At 38.5% G+C, this 23,936-nt stretch overlaps 3 protein-coding genes across 3 annotated transcripts in view; all 3 read left to right on the top strand.

The window, feature by feature from the left end:
• LOC127854575 (uncharacterized) overlaps positions 1 to 16,088 on the top strand; it is a 320,519-nt gene extending 304,431 nt beyond the window's left edge. The window contains exons 2-3 of the mRNA XM_052389638.1: positions 6,546 to 8,623; positions 16,019 to 16,088. Coding sequence (XP_052245598.1) covers positions 7,164 to 8,623; positions 16,019 to 16,088 — 1,530 coding nt within the window. The 5' untranslated portion in view covers positions 6,546 to 7,163. The remainder of the gene's footprint in view (positions 1 to 6,545; positions 8,624 to 16,018) is intronic.
• LOC127856540 (uncharacterized protein CXorf38-like) overlaps positions 1 to 23,702 on the top strand; it is a 298,342-nt gene extending 274,640 nt beyond the window's left edge. The window contains exon 4 of the mRNA XM_052392806.1: positions 22,254 to 23,702. The gene's annotated coding sequence lies outside the window, so the exon portion shown is untranslated. The remainder of the gene's footprint in view (positions 1 to 22,253) is intronic.
• On the top strand, positions 5,631 to 6,032 carry LOC127854576 (uncharacterized). The gene has a single exon (XM_052389639.1). It carries the CDS (start codon positions 5,631 to 5,633, stop codon positions 6,030 to 6,032), a length of 402 nt encoding a protein of 133 aa, XP_052245599.1.
• Positions 23,703 to 23,936: the final 234 nt, after the last annotated feature.

Genomic DNA, 23,936 nt, shown 5'->3' with positions numbered 1-23,936 from the left:
TTGACAAGTCATCATTAAATTTTGACAATATAATACGACGGTTTGACATAAGAGGACAGTATTTAGACAAGTCAGCACCACATTTGAACATGCTAACACGACTGTCTGACATAATAAGAATGTCTCTTGACAAGTAAACACCACCTATTGACAAACTGTCACGACGGTTTGACATAGTAAGACACCTTCTAAAGAAGACAGAAAGAAATGTAACAACGTAAGACAGCTATGGCGTTCCATAAAAGGCGGTGCTCACATTTTTGACGATGCGAACAGCATCGTCAAAGGTATCATAACCGTAAGAAAAAAAATCACAATGGCGACCTATGTAAAAGACCGAGCCAGTCTGATTGAGATAACTCGATTTTGTCAGTTACTTCCGTTTTGCATTCGCCACTGCGTAGGAGATTGCTCGTCATTGATAACATTCTTCTAGCAGAGTTGTCGTTTGTGTTTCAACATTCAACAATGGCCGCCACCATGAGAGTCTCGATTTAAAACTTTCTTACTGCATAAATTGGCTTGTTTCGGTATTTAGAAGCTGTCATTTAGGATATGTGAATTATTTATTCACTAAATTCTCCGCTTATGACAACAATATTTGGAATTCGAAGGACATATACTCGATGTGAATGAAGGACTTTCTAGATCGTAACACTAACATCTTGACACGGCAAAACTGGCATACTGCATTACTAGTATTTTTAGTTATCAATATAAATCACATTGTGCTTTATAAATTGTATTCGAGCATTTTGCGACTTATTGAATGACTATGATACCCGATATCAACATTTCATCGGGGATTTGCAGATCACCAAGCTGTCCTGAAATTCAACATTGATTTCAAACTCTTTACTGGTTTGTATACTCTTTCTTAGTGTTAGTACTTTTTATCATTTTAAAGTTAAATGAATTGTGTCACAGTAAAAGAGACATTAAGGCGTTTGTGGCCAGTTTGGATCTAGATCAGCCTGCAGTCGCTTGAAAGCTGTTTGCTTAAAAGCGTTTTTCTGACAATAACAAATAATTTAATTGGATACTGATTTGACTGCGCTTTTCCTGTGACCTTGCTCAAATAATAGAATTGTCATTAATCAAATTATTTATTTCGAACATTAATCAATTGTTTTTCTTGTCCCTCGGGATCAATGATTCCTGTTGAGAATTGAATACTGCTAAAGGCGATGCTAGGGGGCGTGAAAGATGTTGCACCTTCCATTATCGCTCGATTGTTCATTGTCGGCTCGGGTACTACGTACATGTACCCCGGGTACTCTTACGTATACTTACATGTATCCCGGATACGGTAAATATACTAAAATGTACCCGGGAAATTTAACCCTAAATCCGTCGTTGTCGACTATTTTTTTGTAATAATTATATATATACATCGGGGCTAAACACTAACTTTTTTTTGAACTAGCCCGTTCGGGCTAGTAAATGCAGAACCTACTAGCCCTGACCAATCTTTATTGTGCCCTGGCCCAAGTATTATAAAAACCTTTATATTTATCATTCAACTTGTATTTTCTTGTGCTTGGAGATGCGCAATTATGATTAAATCATTCTTATTAGCTTGCCTTACTAATGCTATTAAATTCAATATTCATCTATTTAAGACAACTATTTGTAATCTTCATGCCATTTCTGGAGAAATTTTCTTGTTTTTTTATTTCCTCATACTTTCTCTTACTTTCCTCCTTCCCTTTTCTTTTCGTATCCGAGGAACCCCCATCCCCACCCGTAAAGCCAAACTAAACAACGAAACGATCGTAAAAACCTTTTTGACGATGCGAACAGCATCGTCCAAGGATTGATAATCACCCTAAAAAAATTACAATGGCGGCCTATGTAAAAGACCGAGCCAGTCCGATTGAGATAACTCGGTTTTTTCAGTTACTTCCCTTTTGCATACGCCACTGGGTAGGAGCATTGATAACATTCTCCTAGCAGAGTTGTCGTTCGTGTTTGAACACTCAACAATGGCCGCCTTAATGAGAGTCTCGAGTCAAAACTGTCTTACTGCATACATTGGCTTGTTTCGCTATTTAGAAGCTGTCATTTAGGATATATGAATTATTTATTCACTAAATCTCCGCTTATGACAACAATAGTTGGAATTCGAAGGATATATACTCGATGTGAATGAAGGACTTTCTGGATCGTAACAGCTTGACACGGCAAAACTGGCATACTGATTACTGGTATTTTTAGTTACCAATATAAGTCACATTGTGCTTTATAAATTGTATTCGAGCATTTTGCGACTTATTGAATGACTATGATACCCGATATCAACATTTCATCGGGGATTTGCAGATCACCAAGCTGTCCTGAGGCTGAGATTCAACATTGATTTCAAACTCTTTACTGGTTAGTACTCTTTCTTAGTGTTAGTACTTTTTATCATTTTAAAATTAAATGAACTGTGTCACAGTAAAAGAAACATTAAGCGATTGTGGCCAGTTTGGATCTAGATCAGTCTGCAGTCGCTTGAAAGCTGTTTGCTTAAAAGCGTTTTTCTGACAATAACAAATAATTTAATTGGATACTGATTTGACTGCGCTTTTCCTGTGACCTGGCTCAAATAATAGAATTGTCATTAATCAAATTATTTATTTCGAACATTAATCAATTGTTTTTCTTGTCCCTCGGGATCAATGACTCCTGCACTTTCCTGTTGAGAATTGAATACTGCTAAAGGCGATGCTAGGGGGCGTGAGAGATGTTGCACCTTCCAGTATCGCTCGATTGTTCATTGTCAGCTCGGGTACTACGTACATGTACCCGGGGTACTCTTAAGTATACTTACATGAATCCCGGGTACGGTAAATATACTAAAATGCACCCGGGAAATTTAACCCTAAATCAGTTGTTGTCGACTATTTTTTGTAATAATTATATATACACATCAGGGCTTAGCACTAACTTTTTTTGAACTAGCCCGTTTGGGCTTGTAAATGCAGAACCTACTAGCCCTGACCAATCTTTCATGTGCCCTGACCCAAGTATTATAAAAACCTTTATATTTATCATTCAACTTGTATTTACTTGTGCTTGGAGATGCGCAATTATGATTAAATCATTCTTATTAGCTTGCCTTACTATATAATGCTATTGAATTCAATATTCATCTATTTAAGACAACTATTTGTAATCTTCACGCCATTTCTGGAGAAATTTTCTTGTTTTTATATTTCCTCATACTTCCTCTTACTTTCCTCCTTCCCTTTTCTTTTCGTATCCGAGGAACCCCCATGCCCACCCGTAAAGCCAAACTTAAACAACGAAATGAACGTTAAAACCTTTTTTACATAGATTGCCGTGTTACCGTCTTAAATGAAATGGAAAGTGAATCTTAGCAAAATAAATAACGTGTTACGGTAGTTGTAACAATTGTACAGGGTTAAATCTCTACTAAAAGCCGGGATCGACGATCAATATTAGTTTTGCTAATTGAATTGCGTAAAAAATATTGTCAAAACACTTCTAATCTAAATAAAGTCTCTATCTTCCTCTACATGGATTTATTAATAATCTAAAGGATTGAATAACTTTTCCATAATGACAACAAATTAAAATTATTTAAAATTGATAAATAACTATTCATTTTGTAGTTAGTTTGTGTTAATGTCGAGTTTTATACCTTCATCATTCCGGACGATCCTGGGCGATCCCGGCTTTTAGTTTCAAACGTATTTTCATTGAGAAAACACGTCACTTCGAGGAAACCAATCAAAAACCGTGTCTAGCGGCATTCCGTTTAAAAATAGGTACTGACGTGTTTTACCAGGAAAACCGCCGGGGATTTTCTGAATTGTCGGCCTCTTTTTGATTGCAATCAGGGGGTTCCGAATCTTTTTCGAGATACGATCCGTTCGTTGTCTCCGAACTCACTCTGGGATTTAATTGTCATCTGATCGTACTGTATCAAGATTTTTGCATCTTTGAAAAGCTTATTTAAAACGCAGTTTATTGATATAGAAAATATTATCCCGCCCAAAATACACACGACCGGTCGGGCATGTTCCTGGGACATTGGCTAGCCCGGACCAAGGTTCAGGCAGTGAATGTCGTTCGGACGTGCCTTAGTGTTAAGCCCTGCACATTTATGTCAATTTTCTGTAGAATGGCCTCTATATTATCGGAACACATACTCAAAAAGCATGTTGATGCAGTGTTTTTTGAAGAGAAGTGTGTTTAAGATAATCGGTTGCGCGTTTTGCGACATCGGATTTTGGGCGCAAATACAACTTGGGTACAGTCTAATATGGACCGAGTACAATTACGTTTATTTACCGTACCTGGGGTACATGTAAGTATACTTAGAGTACCCAGGGTACATGTAAGTATACTTAAGAGTACCCGGGGTACATGTAAGTAGTACCAGAGCCGACAATGACCAGTCGAGCTCCATTATCTTTCATGAACCGACTCACAAACCCGAGTCGGCAATATTTGACTTAATTTTATTGGTTGCTCTCGAGGGATCGAAAATTTCAGAATCTTCCTTAAAGCCCTACGTGTTTGATCCCCAGAAGCGACATTGAAAACTAGCATACTGTGTTATCTAAAAGGCTGCTAAACCTGATATACAATGATAATGTGAATTTTCTCTCACATAATGTTCATCAGTCATATTATATAAAAACTTACAGCAGTAGTAAACAACTGGACAATAATTAATGAACGCATCTTTCATTTGTCTTTGACACTTTGATTTTGACATGGCCTAGATTTAAATATGTGACTGGACTTTACCAGCACTCTTGTAACAGAGCTAAAGTTTAAATGTACCATTGAAGATCACCTAAATCCAGATTTGCTATTATAGACGTGTGGAAAGTTTTAAGGGTGTGACAAGTAAGCAAAAATTGGTCATTACTTAGAGGCCACAACTGATCTATGACTGTATTAAAACAAGAAAAATCAGTGCCTGATTTAGATTTCCTTAGATAATTCAATAAAAACTAAATTCATAAGCCTGGTAACAGTTTAACGGTAATTCCTACCAATGTGTCACACCAGGGCCTTGAATTTGAAATCTAGGACATGCATGGTCATTTCTTCATAAAATCAGGACACAAAATTGTATTTTAAGTCCTTAATTTACCTGGCTATAGTTCTCAGATTATTATAAGCTCAATCAGTATATTTATATCATTATTTATGCTAAATGTGTATTGTAAACATATACACAATCATGCAGTTACATAATAGCAATAAATAATATCAAAGCTACCCATACTATAAAGGTCATTGACAAAGCCTATGGTCAAAATGTGAACACATTGAGTGTAATCGCCCTCTCGTGCCAGCAAAAACAACACGTTGACAGGTTGTCATTTTTGACAGTTCTACTTTCACTTTCATTTTGTGATATCTAACTATTAACAATTATGTGGCTGAGAAAAATATCGCCATTGCTTTTTATGCACCCGGTAGGGTGGCTTATATCAGTTGAACTGTCAGTCAGTCAGTCAGTCAGTCAGTCAGTGTGTCAGTCTGTCCGTCCGTCCGAAAATTTTAATGGCCATAACTTTTTTAATATTGAACATTGTAACTGTCTTCGGGTCAGTGGGATCCCTGAAACTGAAAAGGAGGATACGGACGGCATAATCTTAAAGATGGTGAACGACCTAGGCGCAAACCTTTCTATTGATGAGATTGATCGCACTCATCGCCTAGGACCTCGCAAACAAGTGGGATCAAAACCAAGGGATATCATCATTAAATTCGTATCCTACAGGGCCCGGCAGAAGCTCTATAACGTTAGAACAAGTGCGAAAACAACTGACCCTTACAAGAAAGTCTATGTAAACGAGGCGCTCACGAGATACCGCAGCGAGATGTTCTACGATGCTCGCAAGCTGGCTTCAGACAAACTCGTAGAGGGTGCGTGGACGCATGACGGGCAAGTGTTGGTCCGTGATCTTAAGCGGGTCATCCACCGAATAGACAAACCCGAGCAGATCACTGAGCTACGCGCCAAATCCAGATCGTATGCGTCTGTTGCAGCTAGCAAGTAGCCATTAACTGCTCCACCTTTTCTATGATGAACAGTATACACAATCATACCTTAAAAACGTGTTTTACGAACCATTTATGATACATCGGCGATGAGTAAATCCTTTTCAAAACAGACTGTCGATTCATTTTCTCTTCTGCTTATTTGTAATTAAGATTTTCTCGAAATTAATCATGTCTATAGCAATCTCACTATATCATTTGCATCTGTTTTCTTTCTTCTCGTGTGATTTGTGTAAGCTCTTATCGAATTATGTCACTCAGAAATGTATTCTCTCTTATAATAACATGCATGACTGTCATTGCGATATTTCCTGATATAAACATGAAACGTGAAAGGTCAAGGTCAAGGTCATCCTTCAAGGTCAGAGGTCAAATATGTGGCCAAAATCGCTCATTTTATGAGTATTTTTGCAATATTGAAGATAGTAGCTTGATATTCGACATGCATGTGTATCTCATGGAGCAACACATTTTAATAGGTGAAAGGTCAAGGTCATCTTTCAAGGTCAGAGGTCAAATATATGTGGCCCTAATCGCTTATTTTATGAATACTTTTGCAATATTGAAGATAGCAACTTGATATTTGGCATGCATGTGTATCTCATGGAGCTGCTCATTTTGAGTGGTGAAAGGTCAAGGTCAAGGTCATCCTTCAAGGTCAAATATATGGGTCAAAATTGCACATGTAATGTCAATTCTGCAATTATGAAGCTAGCAATTGTATATTTGAAATGCATGTGTATCTCATGGAGCTGCACATTTTGAGTGGTGAAGGGTCAAGGTCAAGGTCATCCTTCAAGGTCAAACGTCATATAGTGGGACATTGTGTTCCACAATCACATCTTGTTAGCATATACAGCACATGTGAATCGTATCATATGACCGACTTTCGCGCATAATGCCCTACCTATTTATCTATCTACTCATAATGCTTTGTTTTGTTTTCTTTGCTTCCATTGTTTATTTTTCTATTGTATTTCCTTGTATCTATCTACCCATAACCCTTTTCTTTGTTATCTTTATTTGCATTGTTTACTGTTCTGTGTTATTTCATGATGAAGGATTTGTTGATGCCCATAGGATTGTAGCAATTCGTGACAAAGAGCACTCACAGTTTGTATTGTGTAGTGATGGATACTTATAGTATTTTATCAAGATACACGTCAGTCGGATTGTTCTTTGCATCGTTAAATGTGCTAGTTCTTATGTCTATACATACAAATGAAATTGCTCTAGAGTCGTCTCTACGAAACATCAAAGGCCAATCTCAACTTTGCCGGTGTATCCGATGGCCATATACACGCGCCATAGTTGGTAAACGTTACGTTTCTAACTCACTGTTCGTAATTAGATCTATTCTCGTCTTAATTACAGTCGTCTTATTTACATGGATTTATGCTATCATGTTGCTTTCTGGGGATATCGAATTGAACCCAGGCCCTGTATCGATTAGCTCTCTTGATTCCAATATAACGGAGTACAATTCACTAAACTGCTTATCAGCAATGCCCAATAACCTTTCCTTCTTGCAATACAATGTCCAGAGTATACGGAACAAAATAGAAATTCTTACAGCAGAACTTTCAAATTTCGATATATTATCCTTTTCTGAGACGTGGCTTAACAACTCTATCGAAACTGATGAACTCCTTATCCCTTCTTACCAATGTCCCGAACGCAAAGATCGAATACATGATAGCCATGGTGGGGTTATGCTTTATGTTAAAGATTGTATCCATTATAAACGCAGAGTTGACCTCGAACCGATTACGTTAGAGTGCATTTGGATTGAGCTCCACTTGCTGAGTATGAAGCGTGTTTTATTTGGAATATTTTATAGACCACCAAACGCGGATGCATCATATACCAACTTAATTGACGACTCGATTGGTTTGGCAATCGAAACTGGTATATCTGACATCATTATAACCGGTGACTTCAATATGAATAATAGTCAACCAATACTAGTAAGAAAGCTTGACTCTTGGTGCCTAGAATACAATCTTGTTCAAGTTATCAATGAACCTACGCATTTTACGGAAAGATCCTCGTCAATTCTTGACCTATTGCTATTAACAAACCCCAACAGCTTGGTATTGTCAGGTGTTGGTGATCCCTTTCTTGATCAACAACAACGCTATCATTGTCCTATATATGGTATTTTTAAATATAAAAAGCCAAATGCGAACGTATACGAGCGTCATATATGGAGCTATGAGGATGGTAACTACGATTTGCTACGTGAAACGTTTTCTTCACTTAATTGGAATACAATTTCAAGTTTGGATACTGACACATATTGTACTAATATCACCGACACTATTATTCGTAATGCCAAACTTTGTATCCCAAACAGGGTTATAAAAATCAAACCGCGTAATGCTCCATGGCTAAATACACATATACGTCGAATGATTAGAAAACGCAAACGGGCTTACCGTATTGCAAAAACTAAAAAAAGTGATTATCATTGGTCCAAGTTTCGAACAATCAGAAACCAGACAATATCTTTTATTCGCCAAGCGAAAAATCAGTACTACGACAGTCTAAGCGATAAACTTAAAGAAAATAATGACACACCTAAAAACTGGTGGAAAATACTTAAGTCCTTTATCAATAAACCTAATAATAACATGAACTCTCATATTATTAATCCATTGGACAACTCCACCGTGACTGATTGTTTTGAAAAGGCGAACATTTTAAATACATTCTTTCAAAGTCATTCAATTATTAACATTGATAACGTAGGTACACCAGAGCTCACTTATGCTCCAATTACTAACTCTTTAGAAACTTTTATTATTTCACCTTCTGATGTCCATGACATCCTTAAGTCTCTTTCTGTTGACAAAGCATCAGGACCTGACGGCATAAGTAACCATATTTTAAAGGAATGTCGAGCTGAATTATCCACTCCTTTATGTGATTTTTTTAACTTCTCACTTAACAAATGTATAATGCCAAGCTGTTGGAAAGAAGCTAATGTCACTGCAGTACTTAAAAAAGGTGATCCTAAAGAAGTGAGTAACTACCGACCAATTTCTCTACTTGACACGATGGAAAAAGTCTTTGAAAAAATAATATTTAAACATGTGTACAATCATCTTGTAAGTAACAAAATTCTTACCCCATTCCAGTCCGGTTTTCTGCCGGGGGACTCAACCACCAACCAACTCACTTATATATATGATACGTTTTGCAAAGCCCTTGACAATGGATTAGAGGTCAAAGCTGTCTTCTTTGACATAAGCAAAGCCTTTGACAAAGTATGGCACCAGGGTCTATTACTTAAACTCCATGCCTATGGCATCCGCGGTAAGCTGCTATCTTGGATTCAAAATTATCTTAATGGTAGACGCCAACGAGTAGTCATTCCAGGCGCCGTCTCTAATTGGGCTTTACTAGAGGCCGGGGTTCCCCAGGGCTCTATACTTGGGCCCCTCCTATTTTTAATCTTCATAAACGATATTGTAAATGATATCCAAAGTAGCATCCGTCTATTCGCTGACGACACATCCCTGTACATTATTATAGACGAGCCCAACCATTCAAATGCAATATTACAAAATGATATCAATAAAATTTCTAACTGGGCTTTAAAATGGCATGTTCTATTTAATCCATCTAAATCAGAATTACTTACATTCTCCAGAAAGCAACAACCTAATCAATACAACTTCACAATGCTCGCTACACAAATACCTGGTGTTAGTTCCCACAAGCATCTAGGAGTCTTCCTGTCGAAGGATTGTAAATGGCACATACATCTTAAATATATAACTGATAAAGCATGGGGTAGAATCAATATTATGCGCAAACTAAAATTTAAGCTTGACCGAAAATCTTTAGAAATCATTTATACGTCCTTTATTCGCCCACTTATCGAATATTCAGATGTTATCTGGGATAATTGCACACAAGAAGAAAAATATGAACTGGATAAAATTCAAAACGAAGCAGCGCGAATTGCCTGTGGAGCAACCAAATTAGTGTCCCTAAATGATTTGCAACACGAAATTAACTGGGAACCGCTGCAAGATCGACGCGATAAACATAAACTTATATTATTTTACAAAATGCAAAACTCTCTAAGTCCTCAATACTTATCCGATCTGGTACCCCAACAGGTAGGATCTATTGCGAGGTATAATCTTCGAAATGCAAATGATTTACGCACTACCGAATGTAGATCAACCCTTTATTATAATTCATTCGTTCCCGCAGTAATACGAAAGTGGAACACATTACCAGACGAGGTTAAAAATAGTGAATCGCTAAACATCTTTAAATCCAAGTTAAACAGAACCTTAGTTAAAACTCCGGCGTATTATTATGTAGGTAAACGCTATCTCCAACTAACTCACACGCGGTTAAGAACCAAATCAAGTGCGCTAAATGATCACCTTTTTGCGAAAAACATTATCTCGTCGCCTCTTTGCTCTTGTGGTGCTATTGAAACTACTAACCACTTTTTTTTCCTATGTCCGAAATATAACCACATTCGCACTGAATTTATTAACATCATAACCGGTATAACTAGTGATGTGGAACTCGATACACTACTCTTTGGATGTTCGCACCTCGACGAAAAGGAAAACTCCAAAATATTTAAATGTGTACAACAATATATTAAAGAATCCAGGCGCTTTTCATAACAATCTGATACTGACCCAGTCACAAATTGCTGCAACCTCATGTACGATCTCTTGCATAAACAGTCCTTCATCCCCATATTTCTCTTTCAACACTTTTTATTTTTCAGATTTATCGCGTATAGCTCTTATTTCTGGCATATCCACTGCTAACTAGTCTTATAATACACCCATATATTGCGTAACTATTACTGCAAGGAGAGAAACTATATAAGATTTATTTCTTTCGTTTCAATCCTTTTCTTACACTGATTGTTTTGTAAATTACTTGATGTACACTGTGTTTGCCAAAAGAAATAAATATGTTTAAACTAATATTGAACATAGCAACTTGATATTTGGCGTGCATATGCATCTCATGGAGCTACACATTTTCAGTTGTAATAGGTGAAGGTGAAGGTCATCCTTCAAGGTCAAATGTCAAATATAAAGCGTCTGTCTGTCTGTCCGAAAATTTTAACATTGGCCATAACTATTTCAATATTGGTGTGCATGCGTATCTCATAGAGCTGCACATATTGATTGGTGAAAGGTCAAGGTCATCCTTCAAGGTCAAGGTCAAAGGTCAAATTTTGCAATATTGAAGATAGCAACTCCATATATGGCATGCATGTGTATGTCATGGAGCTGCACATTTTGAGTGGTGAAAGGTCAAGGTCATCCTTCAAGGTCAAAGGTAAAATATATGGCTTCAAAGCTGCGCAGCAGGGGGCATTTTGTTTCACAAACATAGCTCTTGTTTAATATATTTTCTGCACATTTTTTTCAAAAAACTTACATCAATACACGATTTTATTCGTTAATTCAATCATTCCTGACAGACTTGTGTACATATTTCGCTTACATTTTGACGCGCGTAGGTAGGACCGCATTGCCGCTTCCGAAATGTGTATTCATTCTATTGCCTTCGAGGAACTTATCTGATGTTTGACGGAAAGGGCCGAAAATGTGCAGGTCAAGTTCCCCACAGGTACTACTTTCCCGTTCCCCCAATTTTTTTCCGTACCTAAAATTTTTCGTACCCAATTTTTTTTGTACCCAATTTTTTTTTCATCCCCAATTTTTTGTTCGTACCCAAATTTTTTTCGGTCCCAATTTTTTTGTTACCAAATATTTTTTCGTACTTAAATATTTTTTCGTACCCAAATTTGTTTTTATACCCCTTTATTTCGCAAATGTTTTTTACCAAATTTTTTTTTCGTACCACCATACACAATTGTGGTGATTGTGGTGATGTAGATAAACTTAACTTGATGCTTTTATATCCATCCTCTCAAAAGCATCGTCACACCAGTACTGTCAGTACTTTGATTTACATAGATTGCCGGGTTACCGTCTTACAAGAAATGGTAAGTGAATCTTAGCAAAATAACGTGTAACGGTAGTTGCAACACTTGTACAGGGTTAACTCTCTACTAAAAGCCGGGATCGACCATTAATATTAGTTTTGCTAATTGAGTTGCGTAAAAATATTGTCAAAACACTTCTAATCTAAATAAAGTCTCTATCTTCCTCTAAATGGATTTATTAATCGTCTAAAGGATGGAATTACTTTTCCATAATGACAACAAATTAAATTTATTTAAAATTGATAAATGGCTATTAATATTATAGTTACTTTGTGTTAATGTCGAGTTTTATACCTTCATAATTCCGGACGATCCTGGGCGATCCCGGCTTTTAGTTTCAAACGTATTTTCATTGAGAAAACACGTCACTTCGAGGAAACCAATCAAAAACCGTGTCTAGCGGCATTCCGTTTAAAAATAGGTACTGACGTGTTTTACCAGGAAAACCGCCGGGGATTTTCTGAATTGTCGGCCTCTTTTTGATTGCAATCAGGGGGTTCCGAATCTTTTTCGAGATACGATCCGTTTGTTGTCTCCGAACTCACTCTGGGATTTAATTGTCATCTGATCGTACTGTATTAAGATTTTTGCATCTTTGAAAAGCTTATTTAAAACGCAATTTATTGATATAGAACATATAATCCCGCCCAAAATACACACGACCGGTCGGGCATGTTCCTGGGACATTGGCTAGCCCGGACCAAGGTACGGGCAGTGAATGTCGTTCGGACGTGCCTTAGTGTTAAGCCCTGCACATTTATGTCAATTTTCTGTAGAATGGCCTCTATATTATCGGAACACATACTCAAAAAGCATGTTGATGCAGTGTTTTTTTTAAGAGAAGTGTGTTTAAGATAATCGGTTGCGCGTTTTACGACATCAGAATTTGGGCGCGAATACAACTCGGGTACAGTCTTATATGGACCGAGTACAGTTACGTTTATTTACCATACCTGGGGTACATGTAAGTATACTTAGAGTACCCAGGGTACATGTAAGTATACTTAAGAGTACCCGGGGAACATGTAAGTAGTACCAGAGCCGACAATGACCAATCAAGCTCCATTATCCCTCATGAACCGACTCAAAAAAACCGAGTCGGCAATATTTGACTTAATTTTTGGTTTGGTTGCTCTCGAGGGATCGAACATTTCAGAATCTTCCTTAAAGCCCTACGGATTTGATCCCCATAAGCGACATTGAAAACTAGCATACTTTGTTATCTAAAAGGCTGCTTAACCTGATATTCAATGATAATGTGAATTTTCTCTCACATTATGATCATCAGTCATATTATATTAAAACTTACAGCAGTAGTAAACAACTGGGCGATAATTAATGAACGCATCTATCATTTGTCTTTGACACTTTGATTTTGACATGGCCTAGATTTAAATATGTGACTGGACTTTACCAGCACTCTTGTAACAGAGCTAAAGTTTAAATGTACCATTGAAGATCACCTAAATCCAGATTTGCTATTATAGACGTGTGGAAAGTTTTAAGGGTGTGAGAAGTAAGCAAAAATTGGTCATTACCCAGAGGCCACAACTGATCTATGACTGTATTAAAACAAGAAAAATCAGTGCCTGATTTAGATTTCCTTAGATAATTCAATAAAAACTAATTTCATAAGCCTGGTAACAGTTTTACGGTAATGCTACCAATGTTTCACACCAGGTCATTGAATTTGAAATCTAGGACATGCATGGTCATTTCTTCATGAAATCATGACACAAAATTGTATTTTAAGTCCTTAATTGACCTGGCTTTAGTTCTCAGATTATTATAAGCTCAATCAGTATGTTTATATCATTATTTATGCTTTGTGTATTGTAAACATATACACAATTATGCAGTTACATGATAGCAATAAATAATATCAAAGCTACCCATACTATAAAGGTCATTGACAAAGCCTATGGTCAAAATATGAACACATTGAGTGTAATCGCCCTCTCGTGCCAGCAAAAACAACACGTTGACAGGTTGTCATTTTTGACAGGTCTACTTTCACTTTCATTTTGTGATATCAAACTATTAACAATAATGTGGCTGAGAAAAATATCGCCATTGCTTTTTATGCCCCCGGTAGGGTGGCCTATATCAGTTGAAATGTCAGTCAGTCAGTAAGTCAGTGTGTCAATCTGTCCGTCCGTCCGAAAACTTTAATGGCCATAACTTTTTTAATATTGAACATAGCAACTTGATATTTGGCATACATGTGCATCTCATGGAGCTGCACATTTTCAGTTGTGAAAGGTGAAGGTGAAGGTCATCCTTCAAGGTCAAATGTCAAATATAAAGCGTCTGTCTGTCTGTCCAAAAACGTTAACATTGGTCATAACTTTTTCAATATTGGTGTGCATGCGTATCTCATAGAGCTGCACATATTGATTGGTGAAAGGTCAAGGTCAAAGGTCAAATTTTGCATTATTGAAGATAGCAACTCCATATTCGGCATGCATGTGTATGTCATGGAGCTGCACATTTTGAGTGGTGAAAGGTCAAGGTCATCCTTCAAGGTCAAACGTAAAATATATGGCTTCAAAGCTGCGCAGCAGGGGGCATTGTGTTTCACGAACACAGCCCTTGTTTAATATATTTTCTGCACATTTGTTAAAAAAACTTACATCAATACACGATTTTCTTCGTTAATTCTATCATTCCTGACAGACTTGTGTACATATTTCGCTTACATTTTGACGCGCGTAGGTAGGACCGCATTACCGCTTCCGAAATGTGTTTTCATACTATTGCCTTCGAGGAACTTATCTGATGTTTGACGGAAAGGGCCGGACTTGCGAGTGTGGGTCAAGTTCCCCACAGGTAATACTTTCCCGTTCCCCCAATTTTTTTCCGTACCTAAAATTTTTCGTACCCATTTTTTTTTCATCCCCAATTTTTTGTTCGTACTCAATTTTTTTTCGGTCCCAATTTTTGTGTTCCCAAATATTTTTTCGTACCCAAATTGGTTTTCATACCCAATTTTTTTTCGCAAAATTTTTGTACCAATTTTTTTTTTCGTACCAACATACACAATTGTGGTGAGTGTGGTGATGTAGATAAACTTAACTTGATGCTTTTATATCTATCCTCTGAAAAGCATCGTCACGCCAGTACTGTCAGTACTTTGATTTTATCATTGTGCGTGTATAGTTCGTGCAATCTCCACGCAGAGTTGTAGTTCCTTGCTCTCACATACAACTCTGCGAAAGGCTCAGCCCTCCATTTTGTCTATAAAATAGATAAAATCGAACGAACGAATTCAACGTATATTTGATTGGATATTTAAGATCGCATGCATTAAATTAAGAAATATGACTTTTAAAGGTACGAAAAATCGTTCAAAAACTTGCGAGTTTTAATGCAACTCTTTGGAACTAATTTATTGCCCATTTACGCAGATGGAATCATTCCACGCACTTCACAAATGTAAAAAATTGAACACATTTTTTTTGAGTGACGTTAGGAATTGCTCCGACGTGTGTATGTATGTTGGTTTCTTAACATAAAAAAACCATATCAATTTTATAATAATGAATTAAGACTGATATAAGATATCATGGTATGAGATGGTTTTCTTTAATGCAGTGAATGCAATGTAACCGTCGTGCAAGAGATTGTTTAGTATTCTGTAACCTCAATGACGAACGCTTGGAATGATCATGACATAAATGAGACGCTTTCATAACAATAGTCCGTTCTGAGCCCAACACAGAGGTGAATGTAATGTAACCGTCGTGCAAGAGATTGTAGTTGGTGTTGTATAAAAGTAGTGGATGAGAACAATAATGCATGATATAGCTTCTGGAGCTTCATCGATTGTTCGGTTATAAGACATGTTGTGCATAATAAAAATGACCGACTAGCGGACATGTTGATTGTATTGTGAGGACATTTCATAATTTTAATTCTTTTTTGTATACGTTGGTTTTTTAGCCCCATGTAACAGTTTTGACATATATTTGTTTGTTTCAGGTACCACAGAAAGTGCAAACAAACGATTACATGTTCTGGTAAATTTTCTTCAACCGAAAATGATGTTTAGTCACGGATAGAAAAAAACACGAACTTTAAAATGGATCCAAATTGAAGGACGGGACACTGTTACTTCTGCCACAAAGGCTGGTGTGACGGAAGTCAACGTTACCGTGATCAAAGGACTGTATGTCATAGAGTCGGCAACAATGGAAGAACGTGACGACGTTGCTTCTGCAACAGAGGCTGGCCTGATGGAAGTCGATGCTCCAGTGATCAAAGGACAGCAAGTCATAGAGTCGGCCACAATAAAAGGTCATGGCGATATAAATTCTGCCACAGAAGCTGGTGATAAGGAGGTCACAGCTACAATGATCAAAGGTAAAGATGTCATAGAGTTGGCCACAATAGAAGGATGTGAAGTTACTTCTGCCACAGAGACAGGTGTGACGGAAGTCAATGCTACAGTGATCAAAGGACAGCGGGTCGTAGTTCCGGCCACAATGGAAGGTCCTCACGATATCAATTCTGCCACAGAGGCTGGTGTAAAGGAGGTCACAGCTACAGTGATCAAAGGACAGCACGTCGTAGAGTCGGCAACAATGGAAGAATGTGATATGGTTACTTCTGCCACAGAGGCTGGTGTTACGGAAGTAACAGCTACAATGATCAAAGGACAGCGGGTCGTAGAGTCGGCAACAATGGACGGATGTGATGCGGTTACTTCTGCAACAGAGGAAGGTGTAACGGAAGTCAATGCTACACTGATCAATGGACAGCGGGTCGTAGAGTCGGCCACAATGGAAGTTCGTGACAATATTAATTCTGCCACAGAGGCTGGTGTAAAGGAGGTCACAGCTACAGTGATCAAAGGTAAAGATGTCATAGAGTTTGCCACAATAAAAGGATGTGATATGGTTACTTCTGCCACAGAGGAAGGTGTGACGGAAGTCAATGCTACAGTGATCAAAGGACAGCGGGTCGTAGATTCGGCCACAATGGAAGGTCGTCACGATATTAATTCTGCCACAGAGGCTGGTGTAAAGGAGGTCACAGCTACAGTGATCAAAGGACAGCAGGTCATAGAGTCGGCCACAATGGAAGGAAGTGACGCTGTTTCTTCTGCCACAGAGGCTGGTGTGACGGAAGTCAAAGCTACAGTGATCAAGGGACAGCATGTCGTAGAGTCGGCCATAATAGAAGGTCGTGACGATATTAATTCTGCCACAGAGGCTGGTGTCAAGATGGTCACAGCTACAGTGATCAAAGGTAAAGATGTCATAGAGTTGGCCACAATAAAAGGATGTGATGTGGTTACTTCTGCCACAGAGGAAGATGTGACGGAAGTCAATGCTACAGTGATCAAAGGACAGCGGGTCGTAGATTCGGCCACAATGGAAGGTCGTCACGATATTAATTCTGCCACAGAGGCTGGTGTAAAGGAGGTCACAGCTACAGTGATCAAAGGACAGCAGGTCATAGAGTCGGCCACAATGGAAGGAAGTGACGCTGTTACTTCTGCCACAGAGGCTGGTGTGACGGAAGTCAAAGCTACAGTGATCAAGGGACAGCATGTCGTAGAGTCGGCCACAATAGAGGGTCGTGACGATATTAATTCTGCCACAGAGGCTGGTGTAAAGGTGGTCACAGCTACAATGATCAAAGGTAAAGATGTCGTAGAGTTGGCCACAATAAAAGGATGTGATGTGGTTACTTTTGCCACAGAGGAAAGTGTGACGGATGTCAATGCTACAGTGATCAAAGGACAGCGGGTCGTAGATTCGGCCACAATGGAAGGTCGTCACGATATTAATTCTGCCACAGAGGCTGGTGTCAAGGAGGTCACAGCTACAGTGATCAAAGGACAGCAGGTCATAGAGTCGGCCACAATGGAAGGAGGTGACGCTGTTACTTCTGCCACAGAGGCTGGTGTGACGGAAGTCAAAGCTACAGTGATCAAGGGACAGCATGTCGTAGAGTCGGCCACAATAGAAGGTCGTGACGATATTAATTCTGCCACAGAGGCTGGTTTAAAGGTAGTCACAGCTACAATGATCAAAGGTAAAGATGTCATTGAGTTGGTCGCAATAGAAGGATGTGATGCGGTTACTTCTGCCACAGAGGAAGGTGTTACGGAAGTCAATGCTACAGTGATTAAAGGACAGCGGGTCGTAGAGTCGGCCACAACGGAAGGATGTGACGCTGTTACCTCTGCCACAAAGGCTGGTGTGACGGAATTACAATCACTTCGCGACAAGTTAAAAGCGGATCTTACAGGTATCGAGACACAAAAGGAGGACGAGGATTTCGCTCTTCAATGCAACGGTAAGCAAACAAACAACATCCATGAAGTATACATGCCTAGTATAAAACCACAAAAGCACGCCATGCCGGTTATCTTTGGTACGCGTTATATTCATGTATAAATTTCAGAAATAAGTTGCCATACATTGTGGTAAACAGGCCAATAATTCAGTATAACATTCTTACCCGGAATCTTAAAAATTCATTTTACAATTCCTTAGACATCATATACGTGTTGATATATCTATAAAAACATACGTTATTTCGTTATGTTAGTACATATATATAATTAACTTCAGAATTGACCTTATTCATTTATTGTGGCACCCAATATTTGCTAAATTAGTCTCAGTATGGACCAACATTGCTCAAATCCCATATGGTTACGTAGGCTGCACATACAAGCAGGTTGTGTTATTTATTTTTTTATTTTCCATGATTTTGTTTTATTATGCTTGTCAGTCTATTATGACCAGTATTTCCATACAAAATACACTAAAACTAGCATGATTGTTTTCTGCCTCATGTGTCTAAATTCAGGCATTAGAACAATCTATGCGGGTTTGCTTATTATTGTTAACCTTTTATAAACCGATATCTATGATAGATAATTGCATTGACTTTCATTATATAAGGTAAACGTTTAAAGCCGAAAGGAATTTACTTGCTAATGCACTATCAACCTTCAACTCCATTGGAGAGACAAGCACTGCGAGATTGACATACTAGTCTCAGGGGTTATCTCTCTTATATGTGTACGGTACCACTGATATCACATATTAAATTTATAGAGTGTTAATTTTTTTCTTTTTTTAAAGTAAAAAGAGCACTTTTTTAGATGACTTATTCAAAAACTTGAAAACGAATAGAAAAAAAAACACATACACAATAAACAGGCTTGGACGTTCGTTATTCTTAATAACAAACTTCAGCAGTGTTGTTGCATTTTCAAAGGGCCATTTTGTCGTATGTCGCGAGTAACTAACATACTTTACAGGTACATTAGCAATTAAATTGCAAACACATTAATTAAAAGTATGAAGATTGTTGTTTGACAACCTCCCCCCCCCCACGAAATATAGACAAGTAATGGTTCGCGCTAGTCGTCCGTCCACCCGTTCAGGCGGTAAATGAATCTTGTCTGCCTGCCTGCCTGCCTGCCTGCCTGTCTATCTGTCTGCCTGCCTGCCTGCCTGTCTGTCTGTCTGTCTGTCTGTCTGTCTGTCTGTCTGTCTGTCTGTCTGTCTGTCTGTCTGTCTGTCTGTCTGTCTGTCTGTCTGTCTGTCTGTCTGTCTGTCTGTCTGTCTGTCTGTCTGTCTGTCTGTCTGTCTGTCTGTCTGTCTGTCTGTCTGTCTGTCTGTCTGTCTGTCTGCCTGCCTGTCTGTCTGTCTGTCTGTCTGTCTGTCTGCCTGCCTGTCTGTCTGTCTGTCTGTCTGTCTGTCTGTCTGTCTGTCTATCTGTCTGTCAGTCTGTCTGTCTGCCTCTCTGTCAGTCAGTCAGTCAGTCAGTCAGTCAGTCAGTCAGTCAGTCAGTCAGTCAGTCAGTCAGTCAGTCAGTCAGTCAGTCAGTCAGTCAGTCAGTCAGTCAGTCAGTCAGTCAGTCAGTCAGTCAGTCAGTCAGTCCGTCAGTCCGTCAGTCAGCCAGTCAGTCCGTCAGTCCGTCAGTCAGTCCGTCCGTCCGCCCGCCCGCCCGCCCCGCCCGTTTTCTCGTGTGTCCGTCCTTCCTACGCCCTTTTGACTGTCTGTCTTGCCGTGGGTCTATCTCTTCTTCCACCTGCCCGCCTTCCCTCCCGGCCGTATGCCCGCCCGCCCTAAACCCTTCCTCCCTCCCGCCCGTCCGCCCGTCTGTCGGTCATACTGTCCGTCATTCTGTCTCATGAACATGATTGCACATGTCTTACGCATACAAATAATACGAGTTTATTCAATTAAACTATTTACGTCGTTATAACGATGTACCTTTGTTTTTGAGTATCTGAGAAAAACGTGAATCTTTGTGATTACAGTTTGTCTGTCGTTCGTCGTGTGTCGTTTACATTACCTTGGAAACATTATATAGGCCACGTTTATTTCCTAGTGTTCATGGAACTTAGAAAGAACATTTGACCAAATTATAACTCGGCTTAGTTCGAACAATGTTTCAGTTTCTTGGAAATTAATATCATCCGGGGACATTTCAGTTTTCCTTATATTGCTATAGTGAAACCTAACGTATAATCTAAAAGTCACATGTTTGTTCAATCTTCATGAAACCTGCTCAGAACATTGTTTTAATGATATCTCGGTCGAGTTTTAGAATGGTTTCTTTTTTTTGAAAAACATGACCGACATAACAAAAATGAGGAAATTAATATTTTTCAATGAAGTTTAATGTTAAGTTGCTTTAAAAAAAGAAGTTCTTCTCTTTTGTAACTGTAAATAATTATAGAAAGATTATTTATATTGGATTTTAAATGTTTCGCAAACTATAATGAAAAGTGGTAAATGTTATACCATATTAACCTTTACTGACAGCAATATATGATGCAAATAATTGAATAAAATGCTTTAAATGCAGTTTTAATACATACGCTTGCTAGCTCGGTTGCTAGAGCGCTGAACCACAGACATCAGGGTCAGTGGGCTCGATTCTTGGCCCGGAAACATAACTTATTTAGGGATTGGTCATTACATTATTTATACGGCCTTTCTCCCTATGCAAACCAAATCATACACATATAGATATGCCCGGTATTAAAGTATCCCTGGGGACAATACCAATTTAATATATTGAGTATTTTGTGAATTGTACACCTTGTATGTAAAATGCCCATTAAAACGTTGTTATTGACTTGATTGTATTTACCTGTATATGTAAGTAAATAGTTTACATGGGATTTAATCATTCTCGTGCAATAGACCCGTTCAGAGAACAAATAGATCACCTTTTATCTGTCATTTGTCATGCATCATCCGCCTTCTGTCGTTACGTCTTATGAAACTTATGCCATGTTAACACTCTAGATACCACATTCATTGTCAAATCTTCATGAAACTTGGTCAAACATTGTTCCCAGTACAATCTCGTCTGAGTTCGAACAGGAATCACGCGCGGTCAAAAGTTTGTTCTTTGTTTAGGAGAAAAAACTGGTTAACACTATAGAATTGACATGCTCGTCATATCTTCATCAAATTTGGCCAGAGCATAGTTCTTTTCGTATATAGGCTAAGTTCGAAAATGGGTCCAGTCCGTTAAAAAAACATGACCGCCAGTGGGCGGGACAGTTTCCCTTATATAGATATCGAAAAACCATTTTAACACTTGAACACAAGTTACAATCATAATAAAAATTCCTCAAAACATTTGTTCTAAAAATATGCCACCTGAGTTCCAAAAATATTTTCGTTCGTTGAAACACATTTCCATTATGTAACTTGGCAGCTGTATTACAAGTCTTCACATAAACCATGTTAGTACATTAAAATTGATACATTTACATTGAAAATAAACAGATCCGTAACTGTATTTTAATGCCATTTCAGCCACGAATGAATTGAATCAGGGTATAATGCAAGCTGAGAAGCCATATTTATTACACAAACATCACACTCGCTACTCAAAACAGCTCAGTTCGTTCGGACCTCATGGGAGCGACCTAGCGCCTTTGGCCCTCTTGTAAATAGAAACGTCAAACACCGTAATCCGTTTATATCGAGCTTTATTATTGTTTCAGATCTTCTCAGCCGATTGATCGACCATTACCGTGACACTGTTATTTGCGTACCCCTGTCCACATTGAACCCCAGTCTCGATATAAAAGCACAAAACATATATGCCAAGCCAAAAATACACAGGATGAAAATTGAAAAAGATGGTAAACACGTGAAACAAGAACAAATATACAAATATATAGATAGCTTTTGCGGAGGGTTTAGACGTTTATATTTACAAGGTGAGCCTGGCAGCGGAAAATCGTATTTTGCTGCAAAATTAGTTCACGATTGGTGTAATGTGCATGCGCCGATCGTGAAATCTACAAAAGAACAAATGATGTTTGGTGACGTGGATACCCTTCAGAAATTCAGGATTCTTTTTTCATTTCGTTGCGCGATTCGAGAGAACAGACACACGCAACGCAAATGATAAAAACCCAGCTCATCTACAAAATATATGCTGAGGACGAATGGGACAGTGCGTACAAACTCGCCTTAAAAATCATAAAAAATGTGACGTATCTCGTCGTTCAAGACGGTCTTGATGAGTGGTCAGGTAAAGAAGTTCTTCCCTCGATGGACGGAATTCTTAAAGACCATTGCATTGTGCTCACAACTTCTCGACCATGGAAACTCGCTGATGAACGTATCAGAAATTCACAAATTGACATTCTGTTTTATCTAGAGGGTATAAGCGATCCTTAAGAATTCAATGAAAAGGTACTACGATGCCTTCTTGACGAATCGGCTGATATAACAAAAAGGGTGAATCTGTTTGAAAAATTCCTCAGTTGTCGTAACCTTCAGTCGATATCATCTTCGCCTATGCTGAACACTCTTGTCCTCTGTACCTGGGTAGATGATAGAGCTGAGTGTCTCACTGGATCGTCACTGTGTGAACTGTACACTACCCTGCTTGAAAATTTGTGTAAAAAAGCTAACTCACAATTTAGTTATTTCGATCGAAATCACACATCACCAATAAACTGTTTTTCTCGCACGATGTATGTTAAACCAAACATGGAACATATAGATGCTATAGCCAAAGCTGCTTTCTCATTTTTGTTTTCAAATGAAAAAGAATCATCACTAGTGTTCAGCGACATACACTTAATGGCTCATTTGTCTCCAACTGCAAAACAGTTCGCACTCGATTCAGGATTACTATCTCAAAGAAAAGGTAAAAAATGTACTGATCAAACATTGTCGTTTGTCCATAAAACCATCCAGGAATTCCTAGCTGCTTTTCATATCCATAGGAATGCAGACGTAATTGACGACGTCATTTCCGGATATCTCCTACGCAATGACAAATCATATCGTGATATATCTCAAATTGTTATATTCCTGTGTGGCTTCAACATCTTGGCAGCAAATAAACTATCTGCAATGATGAATGAGCGTGACGTTACACTGAATGTGCTTGACGAGTATTTCAGATTGGACAGTTATTTCCAAAAATGCATCCTCTCTGGTTATAAGGAGGCTGTGGCCAACAAGAACACTCCAATACACCTACATCTGAGTTACTTTTACTTCGACAATGATAATGCGGAAGATTTGATCCAGATCTTGAAACTGAAAACTACACGTGCTCGAGCTTTAAAGGTTAAGATGTATAGGTCCAACATACATGTAATAATACGTTCACAAGACGCGTCGTCTGCAGTTTATCATGAACCTGGACAGGTTGCCTTACCTGCACGTGAGGATCATGGGCCATCTACACTAAACGATGAGAACGGAGTAAGATCGTCTACATCTTGTATCGAGTTTGACTTGTCATTGTGTCACAACCTCGAACTGCTGAGGCTCGTGGGTGGTTTTATAACCGTGCAACCACATGCGCTTGTGAGTCTGAAAAAGTTGAAATATCTAAAACTTAGATATAATTGTAAATGTGAAGCGCTTGACTTGTCACA

The sequence above is a fragment of the Dreissena polymorpha genome, chromosome 13, assembly GCF_020536995.1.
Source record: "Dreissena polymorpha isolate Duluth1 chromosome 13, UMN_Dpol_1.0, whole genome shotgun sequence".
Lineage (NCBI taxonomy): Eukaryota > Metazoa > Mollusca > Bivalvia > Myida > Dreissenidae > Dreissena > Dreissena polymorpha.
Note: the sequence above shows the minus strand (reverse complement) of the source record. Positions and strands in the feature narration are given on the sequence as shown.